This window comes from Bufo gargarizans, chromosome 1, assembly GCF_014858855.1.
Source record: "Bufo gargarizans isolate SCDJY-AF-19 chromosome 1, ASM1485885v1, whole genome shotgun sequence".
Taxonomy (NCBI): domain Eukaryota; kingdom Metazoa; phylum Chordata; class Amphibia; order Anura; family Bufonidae; genus Bufo; species Bufo gargarizans.
Window position 1 is genome coordinate 703322974 of NC_058080.1, and position 14865 is coordinate 703337838.

The 14865-nt window shown below is 48.1% G+C and overlaps 1 protein-coding gene across 1 annotated transcript in view; it reads left to right on the plus strand.

Moving 5' to 3' along the window:
- NOL6 (nucleolar protein 6) overlaps positions 1-14865 on the plus strand; it is an 85712-nt gene that overhangs the window by 21257 nt on the left and 49590 nt on the right. The window contains exons 10-15 of the mRNA XM_044276289.1: positions 544-645; positions 887-1002; positions 5902-6079; positions 6912-7034; positions 9202-9350; positions 9570-9645. Of these exons, the coding sequence (XP_044132224.1) occupies positions 544-645; positions 887-1002; positions 5902-6079; positions 6912-7034; positions 9202-9350; positions 9570-9645 (744 nt within the window). The remainder of the gene's footprint in view (positions 1-543; positions 646-886; positions 1003-5901; positions 6080-6911; positions 7035-9201; positions 9351-9569; positions 9646-14865) is intronic.

The following is a 14865-nucleotide window of genomic DNA, read 5'->3' on the forward strand; positions in this document are numbered from 1 at the left end:
TAGAACAGTCCTATCCTTGTCCGTAATGCGGACAATAATAGAACATGTTCTATTTTTTTTGTGGAACGGAAATGCAGACGTACAGGAACGGAATCCACACGGATTACCTTCCGTTTTTTTGCGGACCCATTGAAATGAATGGTTCCATATAGGGTCCGCAAAAAAAAAACGGAACGGATACTGAACGAAAATACGTTTCTGTGCATGAGGCCTTAGCCTGATGATTGAGGCTGGCTCTACAAGTACATTATGTTACTCATCTGACTGATCTTGAGGTACAGCTGCAGGCTCGAATCTGATGGCGGTTACTGGAAACAGTCAGCAAGCTTGTCATTAGACATTACCCTTACTGCACAGCTGAGCTCCTATAGTGAAGGAGGACCGTTAGCGTTTCCTAGATCAGATGACTGTATAATGCCTGGAGTAAAGCTGAAGCTTCCCAGAATGCAGACACTGAACATGCAGGGAATGCTGGGAGATTTCATAATGGAATTTAATAAAACGAGTACTGATTTTGCACCTGTAATCTTCTCCTGTTTGCAGCCCTCCGTAGCAGATTTCCATCAGGCGTTTGAAGTTGTATTTGTTGACCCCCTGGGAGTCGTGAATCTCTGCGCTGATATGACGGCTGCCAAGTTCAAGCAGGTGAGATCTCAATCCTGTGCCTGTAGCAACCTCCATTAATATTGTTCGCCAGCAGAGGGCGCCCCATTGTACTTCACACAGCTGTTACGGGCTGTCGTTATCTTTCCTAGCCGTAGAGGGCGCTCTATGAAGGGAAATATGATGTTCTGCTGAGATTTGTAGTCCCATAGCACTCAGGGGACCTCATCTGATGAGAAATGTCTCGCACACCCAATGACGGCTCACTTTTCTATCCCTGTAGATTCAGTATGAGGCCAAGGAATCGCTCAGAGTCCTGGACGACGCCAACAGCAATGGCTTTCTTCTCGTCCTCATGGTGCCCAAGCCTTTTGTAAGAACGTTTGATCATGTCTTCCAGTAAGTTCAGCAGTGAGCTGTGTTATTGTGATGACTGAGATGTCCTGTCTCTGGCGCCCCCTAGGGATAGAGGTTTGAACAATGCCTAAAGCAGGTTGTGCTGTGTTCGTGCAAAATATGCTAGCGTTATGTAAATCGGTGGAAATGATGACACTTCATCGAAAACCGTGGGGGCGTGTACTGCCCTTTTTTATTACCCCCCCCCCTCTTGCAGTTTTTTTTAAAATATATTCTAACCCCGGCAGCTTTTGTGGTCTTGAAGACTGCATTTCCTCTCGCCTGTCACCTTGTCGGTTTTATTAACTACTTGCATTCCCCACATAATAACAATTCTGGAGTGTCTATTCTTATGACACTATGTTGTGCCATTCCTGTGTTATTTCTTCTAGAAGTTGTGAATTTCCAGCAGTCTGTAACAAAGGTCCAGATGGATGTTACCAGTTTGGGGGGGGGGGGTCTCTGCACAGTTTGACACTATCTAATCAGTGCTGCCAGTGTCAAACTGTACAGGGACAGGGACACCGCCCCCCCCCCCCCCCCCCCCAAGTGGTAACACTCACCTGGACCTTTTTTTTGCAGAATGCTGGTAATTCATTAATAACTTCTAACAGGAATAATGAATGAATGGCACAACATGGAGACAAAAGAGCAGATGCTCTGGGATTGTTATTACTTGGGGAATGTGAGTAGATACTACAGGAGAGGGGAGAGGACCTCTTTAATTATTGTTTGATTACAAGTTCTGCAACTTTCTAATATACTTTATTTCTGTCAATTCCTCACCATCTTCAAGATCTCTGCTTTCTAAGGCCTCTTTCACACTTGCGTTGTCCGGATCCGGCGTGTACTCCACTTGCCGGAATTACACGCCGGATCCGGAAAAACGCAAGTGAACTGAAAGCATTTGAAGACGGATCCGTCTTCAAAATGCTTTCAGTGTTACTATGGCAGCCAGGACGCTATTAAAGTCCTGGTTGCCATAGTAGGAGCGGGGAGCGGTATACTTACAGTCCGTGCGGCTCCCGGGGCGCTCCAGAGTGACGTCAGAGCGCCCCATGCGCATGGATGACGTGCCAATGCGATCACGTGATCCATGCGCGTGGGGCGGCCTGACGTCATTCTGGAGCGCCCCGGGAGCCGCACGGACGGTAAGTATGCTGCTCCCCCGCTCCCCACTACACTTTACCGTGGCTGCCAGGACTTTAGTGTCCCGGCAGCCATGGTAACCATTCAGAAAAAGCTAAACGTCGGATCCGGCAATGCGCCGAAACGACGTTTAGCTTAAGGCCGGATCCGGATCAATGCCTTTCAATGGGCATTCATTCTGGATCCGGCCTTGCGGCAAGTCTTCATGATTTTTGGCCGGAGCAAAAAGCGCAGCATGCTGCGGTATTTTCTCCGGCCAAAAAACGTTCCGTTCCGGAACTGAAGACATCCTGATGCATCCTGAACGGATTTCACTCCATTCAGAATGCATTAGGATAAAACTGATCAGGATTCTTCCGGCATAGAGCCCTGACGACGGAACTCTATGCCGGAAGAAAAGAACGCAGGTGTGAAAGAGCCCTAAAAGGGAATTAAACCCTCTTGATTACATCCAGAGGCTGAAAACCTATCCTTGACTAGTCCTACTCTGAGGGTCTGGTACAGTGTATCTGTGACCTAAATTGCAGCACAAATCTTAATCCCCACTTTATAACAAGCTGCCTTGACTTGGACAGGAGTAAGAATAGATTTTTTTGCAGCTCATGAATGTAAACAGGAATGCTATAATTTACTGACAGCCATCAGAGGTTTTGAAATGAATGCAGACTGTCATTTTCCTATGGCTTTGTATATATCTGTAAAAAAGAGAAGAATGGGAGTGAGCACTCACAACACTTGGACCATAGGGTGCACAATAAATTTATCAAAGTAGGACCTGCTGAGTCCAATCCATAAAATACATATATACTCAAATACAAATAGTATAAAATAACAAATTGGTACCAATGAAAGCCTATTGATGGGGTGAATTACTTGATAGCACGTCCTGCACGCAGATATTGCTTAACGGCACATAACACTCATAGTGCCGCCATCCACAGTTCAATAATAATTTCCAGGAATGGCTGTGATTAGTAACAGTTCACAATTCAGTGTCCCAAAGAATGTCTGTGATCAACCTCTTTAAGTGCTAATTGAATAGCTTGCTTAACAATGCATGTAAAGTTCCAGTGTTAAAACACAATGAGTACCTCCAATAGTTCTCCTCATACAGTTATGAATGTGACCGCTTCAACCAGCAGGTTTATGTTGCCACCATTCCGGATAATGATACAGGTTCCTACCCGAGTCCCGGCACTGCGTCTCACTGCTGTGTCAGCCAGCCAGTCCTTCCACGAGGTGCGTGAGATGTCGATTACTTCGGCGTCCTGTCACGCACGTCTCGGCTGGATGACGTCACGCTCGCCGGACTGAATAGACGGGACCGGTACCTTAGGGATAGCGTATATTGCTGTATGAAGCGGTGATTCAAAATGAAGGTTTTATTCTCGCATGGCCATGCGGTTTATGAATAGAGGTTATATTTTTATAATGTAAATCCCATGTATTTATTCGCACATTGTTTATTAAAATGTAATGTTATATTTGTATACCCAACTTGGCACAACCCTGCAATATGCCTTAAATAAATTAAAAACGCATATAAACCGCAACTATACTGCACTAAAATCGCACTCAAATCACAATGGAAGTTTAGTATCCAAAGGATCCAGAATCCAGGATTTCTGGAATACCAAATGCGCTATAAAAGGTGGAGTGGGATGTTGAGCGCTTCAACCACTGAGGAAGGGGTGCAGACACCCCGAAACGCGTCTGGTGATAAGAGGAAGCGTCCACTCAACCTACGGAACCTCTATTCATAAACCGCATGGTCATGCGAGAATAAAACCTTCATTTTGAATCACCGCTTCATACAGCAATATACGCTATCCCTAAGGTACCGGTCCCGTCTATTCAGTCCGGCGAGCGTGACGTCATCCAGCCGAGACGTGCGTGACAGGACGCCGAAGTAATCGACATCTCACGCACCTCGTGGAAGGACTGGCTGGCTGACACAGCAGTGAGACGCAGTGCCGGGACTCAGGTAGGAACCTGTATCATTATCCGGAATGGTGGCAACATAAACCTGCTGGTTGAAGCGGTCACATTCATAACTGTATGAGGAGAACTATTGGAGGTACTCATTGTGTTTTAACACTGGAACTTTACATGCATTGTTAAGCAAGCTATTCAATTAGCACTTAAAGAGGTTGATCACAGACATTCTTTGGGACACTGAATTGTGAACTGTTACTAATCACAGCCATTCCTGGAAATTATTATTGAACTGTGGATGGCGGCACTATGAGTGTTATGTGCCGTTAAGCAATATCTGCGTGCAGGACGTGCTATCAAGTAATTCACCCCATCAATAGGCTTTCATTGGTACCAATTTGTTATTTTATACTATTTGTATTTGAGTATATATGTATTTTATGGATTGGACTCAGCAGGTCCTACTTTGATAAATTTATTGTGCACCCTATGGTCCAAGTGTTGTGAGTGCTCACTCCCATTCTTCTCTTTTTTACATTTTATTTTGGGTCGGGCACCCAAGTTGTGAGTTAGCAGCACCCATCATAGTTCACCAGGCGAGAGCCAACCACCCACATTCAATTCTAATTTGTATATATCTGGTCAATGTGCTCCTTCTATTAGTCTGTGTGTTGTATTACATAGTGCGGGTTGTAGTGATGGTGTTCACATCTCCCTGGTACCGGAGATAAGGTACGCCGATGACCTCTGTGACCCTCAGGAAATGTTAGGTTTGGGAACTCTGCACTTCTACAGGGGTCTGGCCATGCTTCAAAGCATTCCTCTAGATGGGGGTAGTAAACCCCGGCCCCTGCTAGTGATAGTACAGACAGGGGAGGGGCGGATGTGATTCTGGATATCTCTGAGACTGGGGATAGTAGTCAGATGTTGGGGGTAGTAAACCCCGACCCCTGCTAGTGATAGTACAGACAGGGGAGGGGCGGATGTGATTCTGGATATCTCTGAGACTGGGGATAGTAGTCAGATGTTGGGGGTAGTAAACCCTGGCCCCTGCTAGTGATAGTACAGACATGGGAGGGGCGGATGTGATTCTGGATATCTCTGAGACTGGGGATAGTAGTCAGATGTTGGGGGTAGTAAACCCCGACCCCTGCTAGTGATAGTACAGACATGGGAGGGCTGGATGTGATTCTGGATATCTCTGAGACTGGGGGTAGTAGTCAGATGTTGGGAGATGTGAGAACAAGCTAAGACGTTCTCTCCTGGATTTGCTTCAATCTGGGAACTTGGATTATCTGTAACTTTACCTGCAGCTTCGTATGTGACCTCCAATAAACTGCTCACGGATGACAGCTCCTATTGCTCAGTGCCGATTTCGTGACACAGACCTCTTGTTTAAAGGGGTTGTCTCACTTCAGCAAATGGCGCTTATTATGTAGAGAAGGTTAATACAAGGCCCTTACTAATGTATTGTCATTGTCCATATTGCCTCCTTTGCTGGCTTGGTTTATTTTTCAATCACATTATACACGGCTCGTTTCCAGAGGTTACGACCACCCTGCAATCCATCAGCGGTGGTCGTGCTTGCACACTATAGGAAAAAGTAATGACCTCTCTGGTGGCCAGGACTGTGGGAATGTGCATAGGCATGCATGCGCAGCACCACCCGTCGTAGCCACCGCCGCAGGGCAGAGCTGGTTTTATTTCGATAAGCCTGGGTGACCTCTTGAATGCAGCTCTATTAACTTGGAGCTTGAATAGCGAGGCCCCCGGCTGTAATTCACTGCGCAGTCAGATCTCCTGCTCGTCTCCTTCCAGCATTACACAAGTGTCCAGACTGCAGAAGACCTGCAAGAAGATGAAGTTATTGAACGAGCTGATAGACCGAGGAGGCGATTATGTGTTGGCCGCTCTGCCCTTCATCATGTCTGTGCTCAAGAAAGGCCTGAACGAGCGCGTGGTCCTCCTGTCCCATGCCCTGCCGCAGGAGCTCGAGGTACGCTGACCGAAAGTAATGAGCAGAAGATGTAGAAGGGTAAGGGTATGTCACATGGGGTCTTTTGCCGTGGAACTTTGGTGCAGAGACCCATGATGAAATTTCACTGGCGGCCACGTGGTTTCTGCCTCCCTTTCTTTTCAGTGGGAAGCTGTGCTGAGGATCGAGGAGCAGCAGCCTAAAATCGTGGCCGAGAAGGGACATGTCTATTCTCAGTGCAGCTTTAGGCTAGGGCTACACAGCGACACGTGTAGTGCGACGTTCATGTCACGTGACATATTTTATAATTGTAGCCTATGGTGTCGCACTGTGATATGCTGCGACATGACAGTCGCACAAAAATCCATCTTGGTTGTTTTTTAGCGACTGTCATGTTGCAGTGCGACCCCATAGACTAGCATTATAAAATATGTCGTGCAACATTACTGTGGAAATAGTCGCGCAACAAATATCGTCGTCTAGCCTTAAGCCGCCGCTCCACGATCCTCAGCGCTGCCTCCAATTAAACTGAAATGGGAGGCAGAAACAACGTGGCTATTTCTGGTGCAGGAAGACGGTGCTGGAACTACATAGCTCCGACCATTATGTAGCGCATGGAGCTGGTTACTGCAGCACTGCTCCCATTGAAGTGAATGACGGCAGCTCTGCGGCTACAGGCTCTGTCTACTGCACAGTGGATGGAGCTGTGTAGTTCAGGTGCTGCACTGAAACAGCTGACCAGCGGGAAAGCGAGGTGTCTGATATCAATGGTCTATCCTGAGGATGGGAGTGGACATCCCCTTTAAACAGGGTGTGTACTAGTAACTATGGTTTTTTTCTTCCCTCTTTTCAGTGGGACATATCACAGGAGCCAGCAAAGCACAAGGACATTGGCTCCCTGACCGTGGGACTAATGCTTGCTGCAGATTTCTTTTCCAGTGTCTTGGAGAAGGGACCGGCGGCAGATAGCCCAGAGGTGGGTGAAATAATAAAAGCTCTGTTGCATACCCTATTTTGTCAGAAATCTAAGCACAAATCTTAGGCTATGTCCACACGGGGCTGAAATGCTGCAGATTTTGCTGCAGTGAATTTTCATGTGACGAATCTACGGCGTTGTACAATGACGGCAAAGTGGATGGGATTTTAAGAAATCTCATCCACACACTGTGTAAGAAAACCTCAGAGTAAATTCGAGGTGCGGATTTCAAATCTTCAGTTTGTGGATCTCCACCTGCAGGTTTCACCCATTTCAGTGAAGAGGGTGAAATCCACAGCCATCCCTGCTGCCGAAAACACGTCGGTTTTGTGACAAAAGCTGCAGCAGATTTTTCCTCTGTATTTTTTATTCACGTGTGGACATAACCTTAACTCTTTCAGCTTCAGAGGTCTTTTTGCATTTATGTTTTTTACTCCCTGCCCTTCTGGGGCCATGGCTTTTTTGCTTTTCCATTCACATAGCCGTATGAGGGCTTGTTTTTTGCTGGACAAGTTGCACTTTCTAATTCCACCATTTATTATTGCATACGATGTAGTTGGGAGCTGGAAAGTAAAAGATTCCAAATAAGGTGAAATTGGGAAAATAACGTGTACAGATGCCGTGGTTACTGCCAGTTGCGGACATTGGTCACGGGTATCTGCTGTATGAAGCAGCAGGCACCCAGGGGCTACAGTGCCAGCCGCGCTCTCGAGCAGGCGCCATCTTTAAAGGATATGTACACCTTTTGCGGGCAATTTATTATTATTGCATTGTACTTAATTTGAGCTAAAATCATTTTTTCAATTGGTCTTTATTAAAAATATGGAGTCTGTACAGGGCTGAGATGCTCTAATAGAGGGATCTGGATTTTCTCTCTCTTCTGTCAGTTGGGGAGCTGATGGGCTCCTTATCTCTGCTCTCTGACCTTATAAACACTCATTATAGCTCAATCCTTATCTTGGAGATAAGAATGTGGCTTAAATAAGCGTTTATGACCTCTTAGTAGTTTAGAGATAAGGGTTATTAGATGAGAGGAACAAAGTGAAACAGAAAGTACCAGTCACACAGTTAGAAAAACAGTTAACCCTTTTTGACAAAATAGCGCAGTATTTTTTTAAAATTAAATATGATTTTTAGCCAAAAATGAGTAAACAAAATCTGCCTCCGAAGGTGTCCCGGCCAGCGCTGTACATGTCTGCCGCTGCTCGGGTTAAAGGGCTCTTTCCAATAGGACAGCTCCTGTCCATATGTTCTCTTAAAGCATCTGGACATCAGTTTGGGACACCCCGCTGTAACCCACAGGGCCGGACTGGCTCAATGTTTCAAAAGTTTTTCATGTTGAGAGAACTCCTGTCAGCAGATTTGTCCCTATGACACTGGCTGACCAGTTGCATGTGCTCTTGGCAGCTGAGGGCATCTGTGTTGGAGCATTGGAGGCAGTCGTCTTACACCTAGAGGCTCTGCTCTGTTTGCAACTGCTGCACCCTCTGCACTTTTGATTGACGGGGCCAGGCAGTGTAAATGTGATCACGCCTGGCCCTTATGCGGTTTGAGCACCGCTCCCGTCAAGCCCCTGGTGCTCCAAACACTCCCCCTCTCAGAAGTGGAGGTGACTGCAGATGAAGCTGACGGCACCTCCACTTCCAGGTGGAATGATGTTGCAAGAACTCGGCACTAGATGTGAAGTCTAGCGCTGTCAATCTAAGGTGAGGGGGCAGGTTTGGAGCACTAGGGGCATCACTGAAGTGGTGCCCAAACCACGTAAGCCTGCCTCTTGGTGCTCCAGTGGCTCTTTTGCATACAAATAAAAGTCTTCGTTTCTCTGCAACGTCTGCATCTAGAAAGACAGTACAGATATCATTTTACTCAGCTAGATCAACCCTACCAGGCAATATGCCTCATTTAATAGGGTTGATCCTGGTGACAGAGTCTCTTTTAAATAGCATTTTTATTATATGATGCTGTTATTACTGGATTCTGGATGTCCCACTCTTTTCGCCCTGGTGGTCCCGGACCATCTATGTATTACAAGGGTGACTTACAGTGCTACATTCCAACCTGTAAAACATCTCTATGCAGAAGCCGTGTCATATGAGATATGTGATACTGTATACGCGTAAAGCAAATTAACTCCTCATTGGATAACGCACAGCTCATTCCATTCCAGGCTGCCGATTTCCGAAGTTTCTGGGGAGAAAAGTCTGAGTTACGTCGGTTTCAGGATGCATCTATATGTGAGGCTGTAATGTGGCCGGCAAGCAACCTGCAAGAGAAACGCCGCATTCCTGAGCTCATCATAAGGCACCTTCTTCATCTGTGAGTGCTGTGATACATATCGGGACATTCAGAGGTCATGGAAAATGTCCCAAATGCTTGGGGTCGCCACACACCTCAGGACTTATGTCTTTGGTTCCATTAGTGTGGCACTGCAGTACCAGCCATTGGCACATTTACCCTTGACCATGACATCCCTTTTAGTGGAAGTTTATTACCATTATTTAAAATATGCTGATAATTTTTTTTCTGTCGTTTTAGACATGCCGATATTCCCGAATCTTCCATTCATTATGCCGGCAACCTCCTGGATTGTGTATTAACCAAGGAAAAAAAGGTGACCACACACACCTATAGCGTCTTGTCCATGACTTAAACACATCCACTCAATTTAGCCTTACTATTACTATACAGCTAGAAGGGTTCTACACGTGGACAAAATTGTCGGTACCCTTGTGTTAAAGAAAGAAAAACCCTCAATGGAAACTGACAAGTACCGTATTTTTCGCCCTATAAGACGCACCGGCCCATAAGACGCACCTATGTTTTTGGGGAGGAAAATAAGAAAAAAAATATTTTTAACCAAAAGGTGTGCTTTTGGTGGGTTTGGAACTAATGGTGGTCTGTGGATGACACTGTTATGGGGGGATCTGTGGATGACGGACACTGTTATGGGGGATCTGTGGATGACGGACACTGTTATGGGGGGGATCTGTGGATGACGGACATTGTTATGGGGGGATCTGTGGATGATGGACACTGTTATGGGGGGGATCTGTGGCTTGCACTGTTACAAGGGGGATCTGTGGATGCACTGTTAGAGGGGGGATCTGTGGGTGGCACTGTTATATATGTGCCATCCACAGACCCCCCAGCCCATAACTGTGCCATCCACAGCTGTCCCCCATAAAAATGTCATTCACAGATTCCCCCCCCCCCCCCCCCGCTCCAGTATACAAATATAATGTCTTCTTCAATTGAAAGTTATTACACATGCCCCCCAACTCCTAATAGTACCGTACATCCTAACCGCTTCAGTACAACCCACGCAGGCCGGGCGGGCGACACGTCGCTCACTGACGTCACTTGCCTGCGCCGCCTGCTTCATTCATACAGTAGACGACGCAGGCACGTGACATCAGGGAGTTACGCTGCCGCCCGCCCGGCCTGCCTGCCGGCATTCTACTGAAGCTGTTTGGATGTACAGTACTATTAGGGGCATGTGTAATAACTATTAATTGAATAAGACATTTTATATTAGTACACTGGAGGGGCGGGGCTATAGTACACTGACTGCCCCGACACTATTGCCGGCCCCCAGCTCCTCCTCCCAGTCCCTCCCCCGCTCTCGCATACCGTACATCGCAGCCAGCGATGTAAAACTGCCAGCATTCGCCCCATAAGATGCAGGGGGGAGAAAAAGTGCGTCTTATGGGGTGAAAAATACGGTAATAATAATTTTTTTCCCCCGGAAATTCAGACGTTGCTTTTGAATTGTAGTTCAACAGATAAGTTAAAAAAATAAACTAATAAAAATGGCCTGGAGAAAAATGATGGTACCCCTAGAAAAGATTCTAAATAATTTGACCATAGGGACAGGTTTAAACTAAGATGTGTCCTGTAATTAGCATCACAGGTGTCTTCAAACTTGTAATCAATCATTTTGCCTATTCCAGGGGTGAAAAGTAGTCACCGTGCTGTTTGGGTTTGTGGTGGGTACCAAACGGAACATGGAACAAAGAAAGATAAGGGGATTAGAAAGAAAGTTATAGACCAACATGTTAAAGGCTATAAGACCATCTCCAAACAGCTTGATGTTCCTGTTACTACAGTTGCACATATCAGAAGTTTTTTTTTAAATAATATTTTTATTGTAATTTTCAATTACAGTACATATAAATAAAAGGTATAGCAAATACAAGTCATAAAATAAAAACAAAATAAAAAGTTCTGTAGGACTGTAGCGAACCTCTCTGGATATGGCTGCAAGAGGAAAATTGTTGACAAATTGAAGAGACGGATAATACGAATGGTAACCAAACAGCCAGAACAACTTCCAAAGAAATTAGACATATGTGAACTCCAAAGTCAAGGTACATCCGTGTCAGGATCGCACCATGCATCGCTGTCTTAGCCAAAGTGGACTGAATGGCAGACGGCCGAGGAGGAATCCACTGTTAAAAGCAAATCATAAAAAAGCGAGACTGGAATTTGCCAAAATGCATATTGACAAGCCACAAAGCTTCTGCGAGAATGTCCTTTAGACAGATGAGACAAAACTGGATTTTTTTGTCAAGACACATCAGTTCTGTGTTCACACATGCAAAAATAGAGCATACATAGAAAAGAGCATTGTACCTACTGTGAAACATGGAGGAGGCTCGGTTATGTTTTGGGCTGCTTTGCTGCATCTGGCACAGGGTGTCTTGAATCTGTGCAGGGTACAATGAAATCTCAAGACTATCAAGGCCTTCTGGAACCGAATGTGCTGGCCAGTGTCAGAAAGCTTGGTCTCAGTTGCAGATCATGTGTCCTCCAACAGGATAATGACCCAAAACACACAGCTAAAATTATCCAAGAATGACTAAGAGCAAAGCATTGGACTTCTATAAGCCCTGATCTAAATCCTATTGATCCCATCTGTGGAAGGAGCTGAAACATGCAGTCTGGAGAAGGCAACCTTCAAACCTGAGACATCTGGAGACGTTTGCACAGGAGAAGTGGTCCAAAATACCTGTGGACAGGTGCAGGAGTCTCGCGGAGAGAGAAATCGCGTAATTGCCTCAAAAGGTTGTGCAGCAAAATATTAAGTTATGGGTATCAACATTTTTAACCAGCCATTTTTTTATTACATTATTTTTTTTATAAATGATTCTGTTGAACCACAATTCAAAAGCAACGTCTGATTTTCATTACTTGATTTTCGATACATTTTTATTTAGTCAGTTTCAGGTTACTTCAGTGACCATTGTGGGTTTTTCTTTCTTTAATGGAAGGGTACCAACTATTTTGTCCACGTGTGTGGATGATTCTTTCCAAGAACAGCCCCAAACCTGTTCATGAGTTTGATATTGCCCCTAGCTCAGCTCTATCGATTTGAATGAAACTAAGCTGCAGGTCCACACACAAGCAGCGCACAGGTGTGGTGCTATTTCTCGCCCAGTTTCCTTGGGGGACACAGAAGACCTTGGGTATAGCTCATCTCCATAGGAGGCGTGACACTAAGTGAAAACTGTTAAGCCCCTCCTCCACAGCTATACCCTCAGCCTGGAGAGAGAGACTGCCAGTTTTTGCTTAGTGTCCAAGGAGGCAAGACACTCCCTGCTACTGCAGGGCTGATTCTCCTTGTTTAAATTTTGATTTTTACTTTTTTCTTTTCTTTTTGTTCCAGATCATCAGGGACAACAGAGTCGCACTAGACCTCTCTGTTCTCCCGGGGTCGAGCTGCGCCAGTGCCGGTCATCCGCACTGCTGCCTCCCCCACAGAAGGCAAGGTGGACCAGGGCAGCCCAGCTCCCCTGTATCCCGCCAGCGCAAGGGTCGCCCGCACGCCAAGCCCCTCTTCCAGCGTCCTGCCACTACGGTGCCAGTAGCTGAAGGGGCGACCCTGCTGGAATGGACCGAGGGTGAAGACGGCTATGGTGAGAGATTGGCTTCTCCAGCCCTACGACCCCCCCCTTTCCACCACCACCACCACCACCCGGTCTCCTGCGGGCCTAACCCCCCCCCCCCCCCCCCCCCCCATGGCCCATACTGTGCCTCTCTGAACAGCTTTCATAGCTGTGATGGTGAATGCCTTGCCTCTGATGGCAGAGGTCATGAGTTCGAATCCCTGGACAAACCTTAACCCTTCCACTGAGGCCCCTGGGGTGCCGCAGGGCGGCAATCTGCTCCCTGCTCCCCCCCCTCCCCCTCCTGGCCCCATAGGACATGCAGCTGCTGTCCCCCTTTATCTTTTGATGTCCCGCCGGTATATGATACTACGCGGGCACCCGATCTCGGGGTCCCCCCATCTCCTTACCGGAGCGTTGCTCAGGGCCTGGGGCCCGCTCCTGACAGACCTCGCCTCCGGCCGGCATGGACATTCCGGTGCGGCCGGGCGCCGCAATGACCTGCTGGGCCGCCATCGGGCCTGCGCGGCCGCAATTCCGGCACTCCATTTGGGCCCGACTCTTCCGGCCTGCGGGGTGGGCTCCCGCGGCCGGTTTAATGCGCCGCTCCGCCTCAGTCCCGGCGGTATATAATACTATGCGGCCCCGGTCGGCCGGGCGCCGCACAAATTTAGGCCCCGGCTTTACGGCCTACTAGGCCGCGAAAGTCTGGCCTTTGTTGGAGGGGGCGGGTACTTCTCCAGGCGCGAATTCTTCCCGCCTGGGGCTTCCTCCGCCCCCAGTGGATCGCAGCGCCGGCCCCCAGGCCGGCTCCCTGTTAACCCTTTGGGTGCAGGCCGGCTCCCAATGGGCCTGTATGGTTGGCCACCCCTTTTTTCTCTTGCATCAAGAGAATCTGTGCCCTATATGGTGGTTCCCCTTTAGCCTCAGAGAGGCTGTTTTAAATAAATAAAATAAAAAAAAAAAAAAAAAAAAATATGAAATAATAATGAATGGGCAGATGTCTGGCAGATTCTTGTGGGCTGCGCAGGACGCTGCAGCCTCATCGCAGTGGTGCTGCCTGTCTGCATGCCCCCCTTCCATAGGCGGCATGGTTTCGCGCTCCCAGCCTGCGTCGCTGCCAGGTGCATTTACCCTTTTGGGCGGTTTCTTGCCCTCTCCCGGGATGCAGCGCGGGCCAGGTGCATGCGGTCAGTTCTGTGGGCGGCATTCGTCACCCTCTCCGGGTATGGTGCCTGCCATGGGCATGGCCCCCCCCCTCCCAGGCGGGATACTGCACTCTCCCTGGCTGCGGGCTGGCCCTGTGTGTGACCTTCTTGGGCGCGGTGCTGGCCATGTGCACGACCCCCTTCCATAGGCGGAACGCTGCACTCTCGCTGGATTCGCTGCCAGCCGTGTGCGTGACCCCCTTCCATGGGCGGAATACTGCACTCTCACCGGATACGGTGCTGGCCATGTGCACGTCCCCCTTCCATAGGCGGAACGCAGCACTCTCACTGGATTCGCTGCCGGCCGTGTGCGTGACCAACTTCCATAGGCGGAATACTGCACCCTCACCGGATACGGTACTGGCCATGTGCACGTCCCCCTTCCATTGGCGGAACGCAGCACTCTCGCTGGATTCGCGGTCGACCATGTGCGTGACCCCCTTCCATTGGCGGAACGCTATACTCTCACTGGATTTGTTGCCGATCATGTGCATGTCCCCCTTTTATTAGGCGGAAGTCTGCACTCTCACCGGATGCGGTACTGGCCAGGTGCACGACACGCTTCCATAGGCGGAACGCTGCACTTTCACTGGATTTGCGGCTGACCATAGGCATGACCCCCTTCCATAGGTGGTATGCTGCACTCTCATTGGATTCGCTGCCGGCCTTGGGCACGCCTCCTTCCCTCAGGCGGCATGCATACACTCCCTCTGTCTGTGGTTGTTCTCTCGCCGGTGC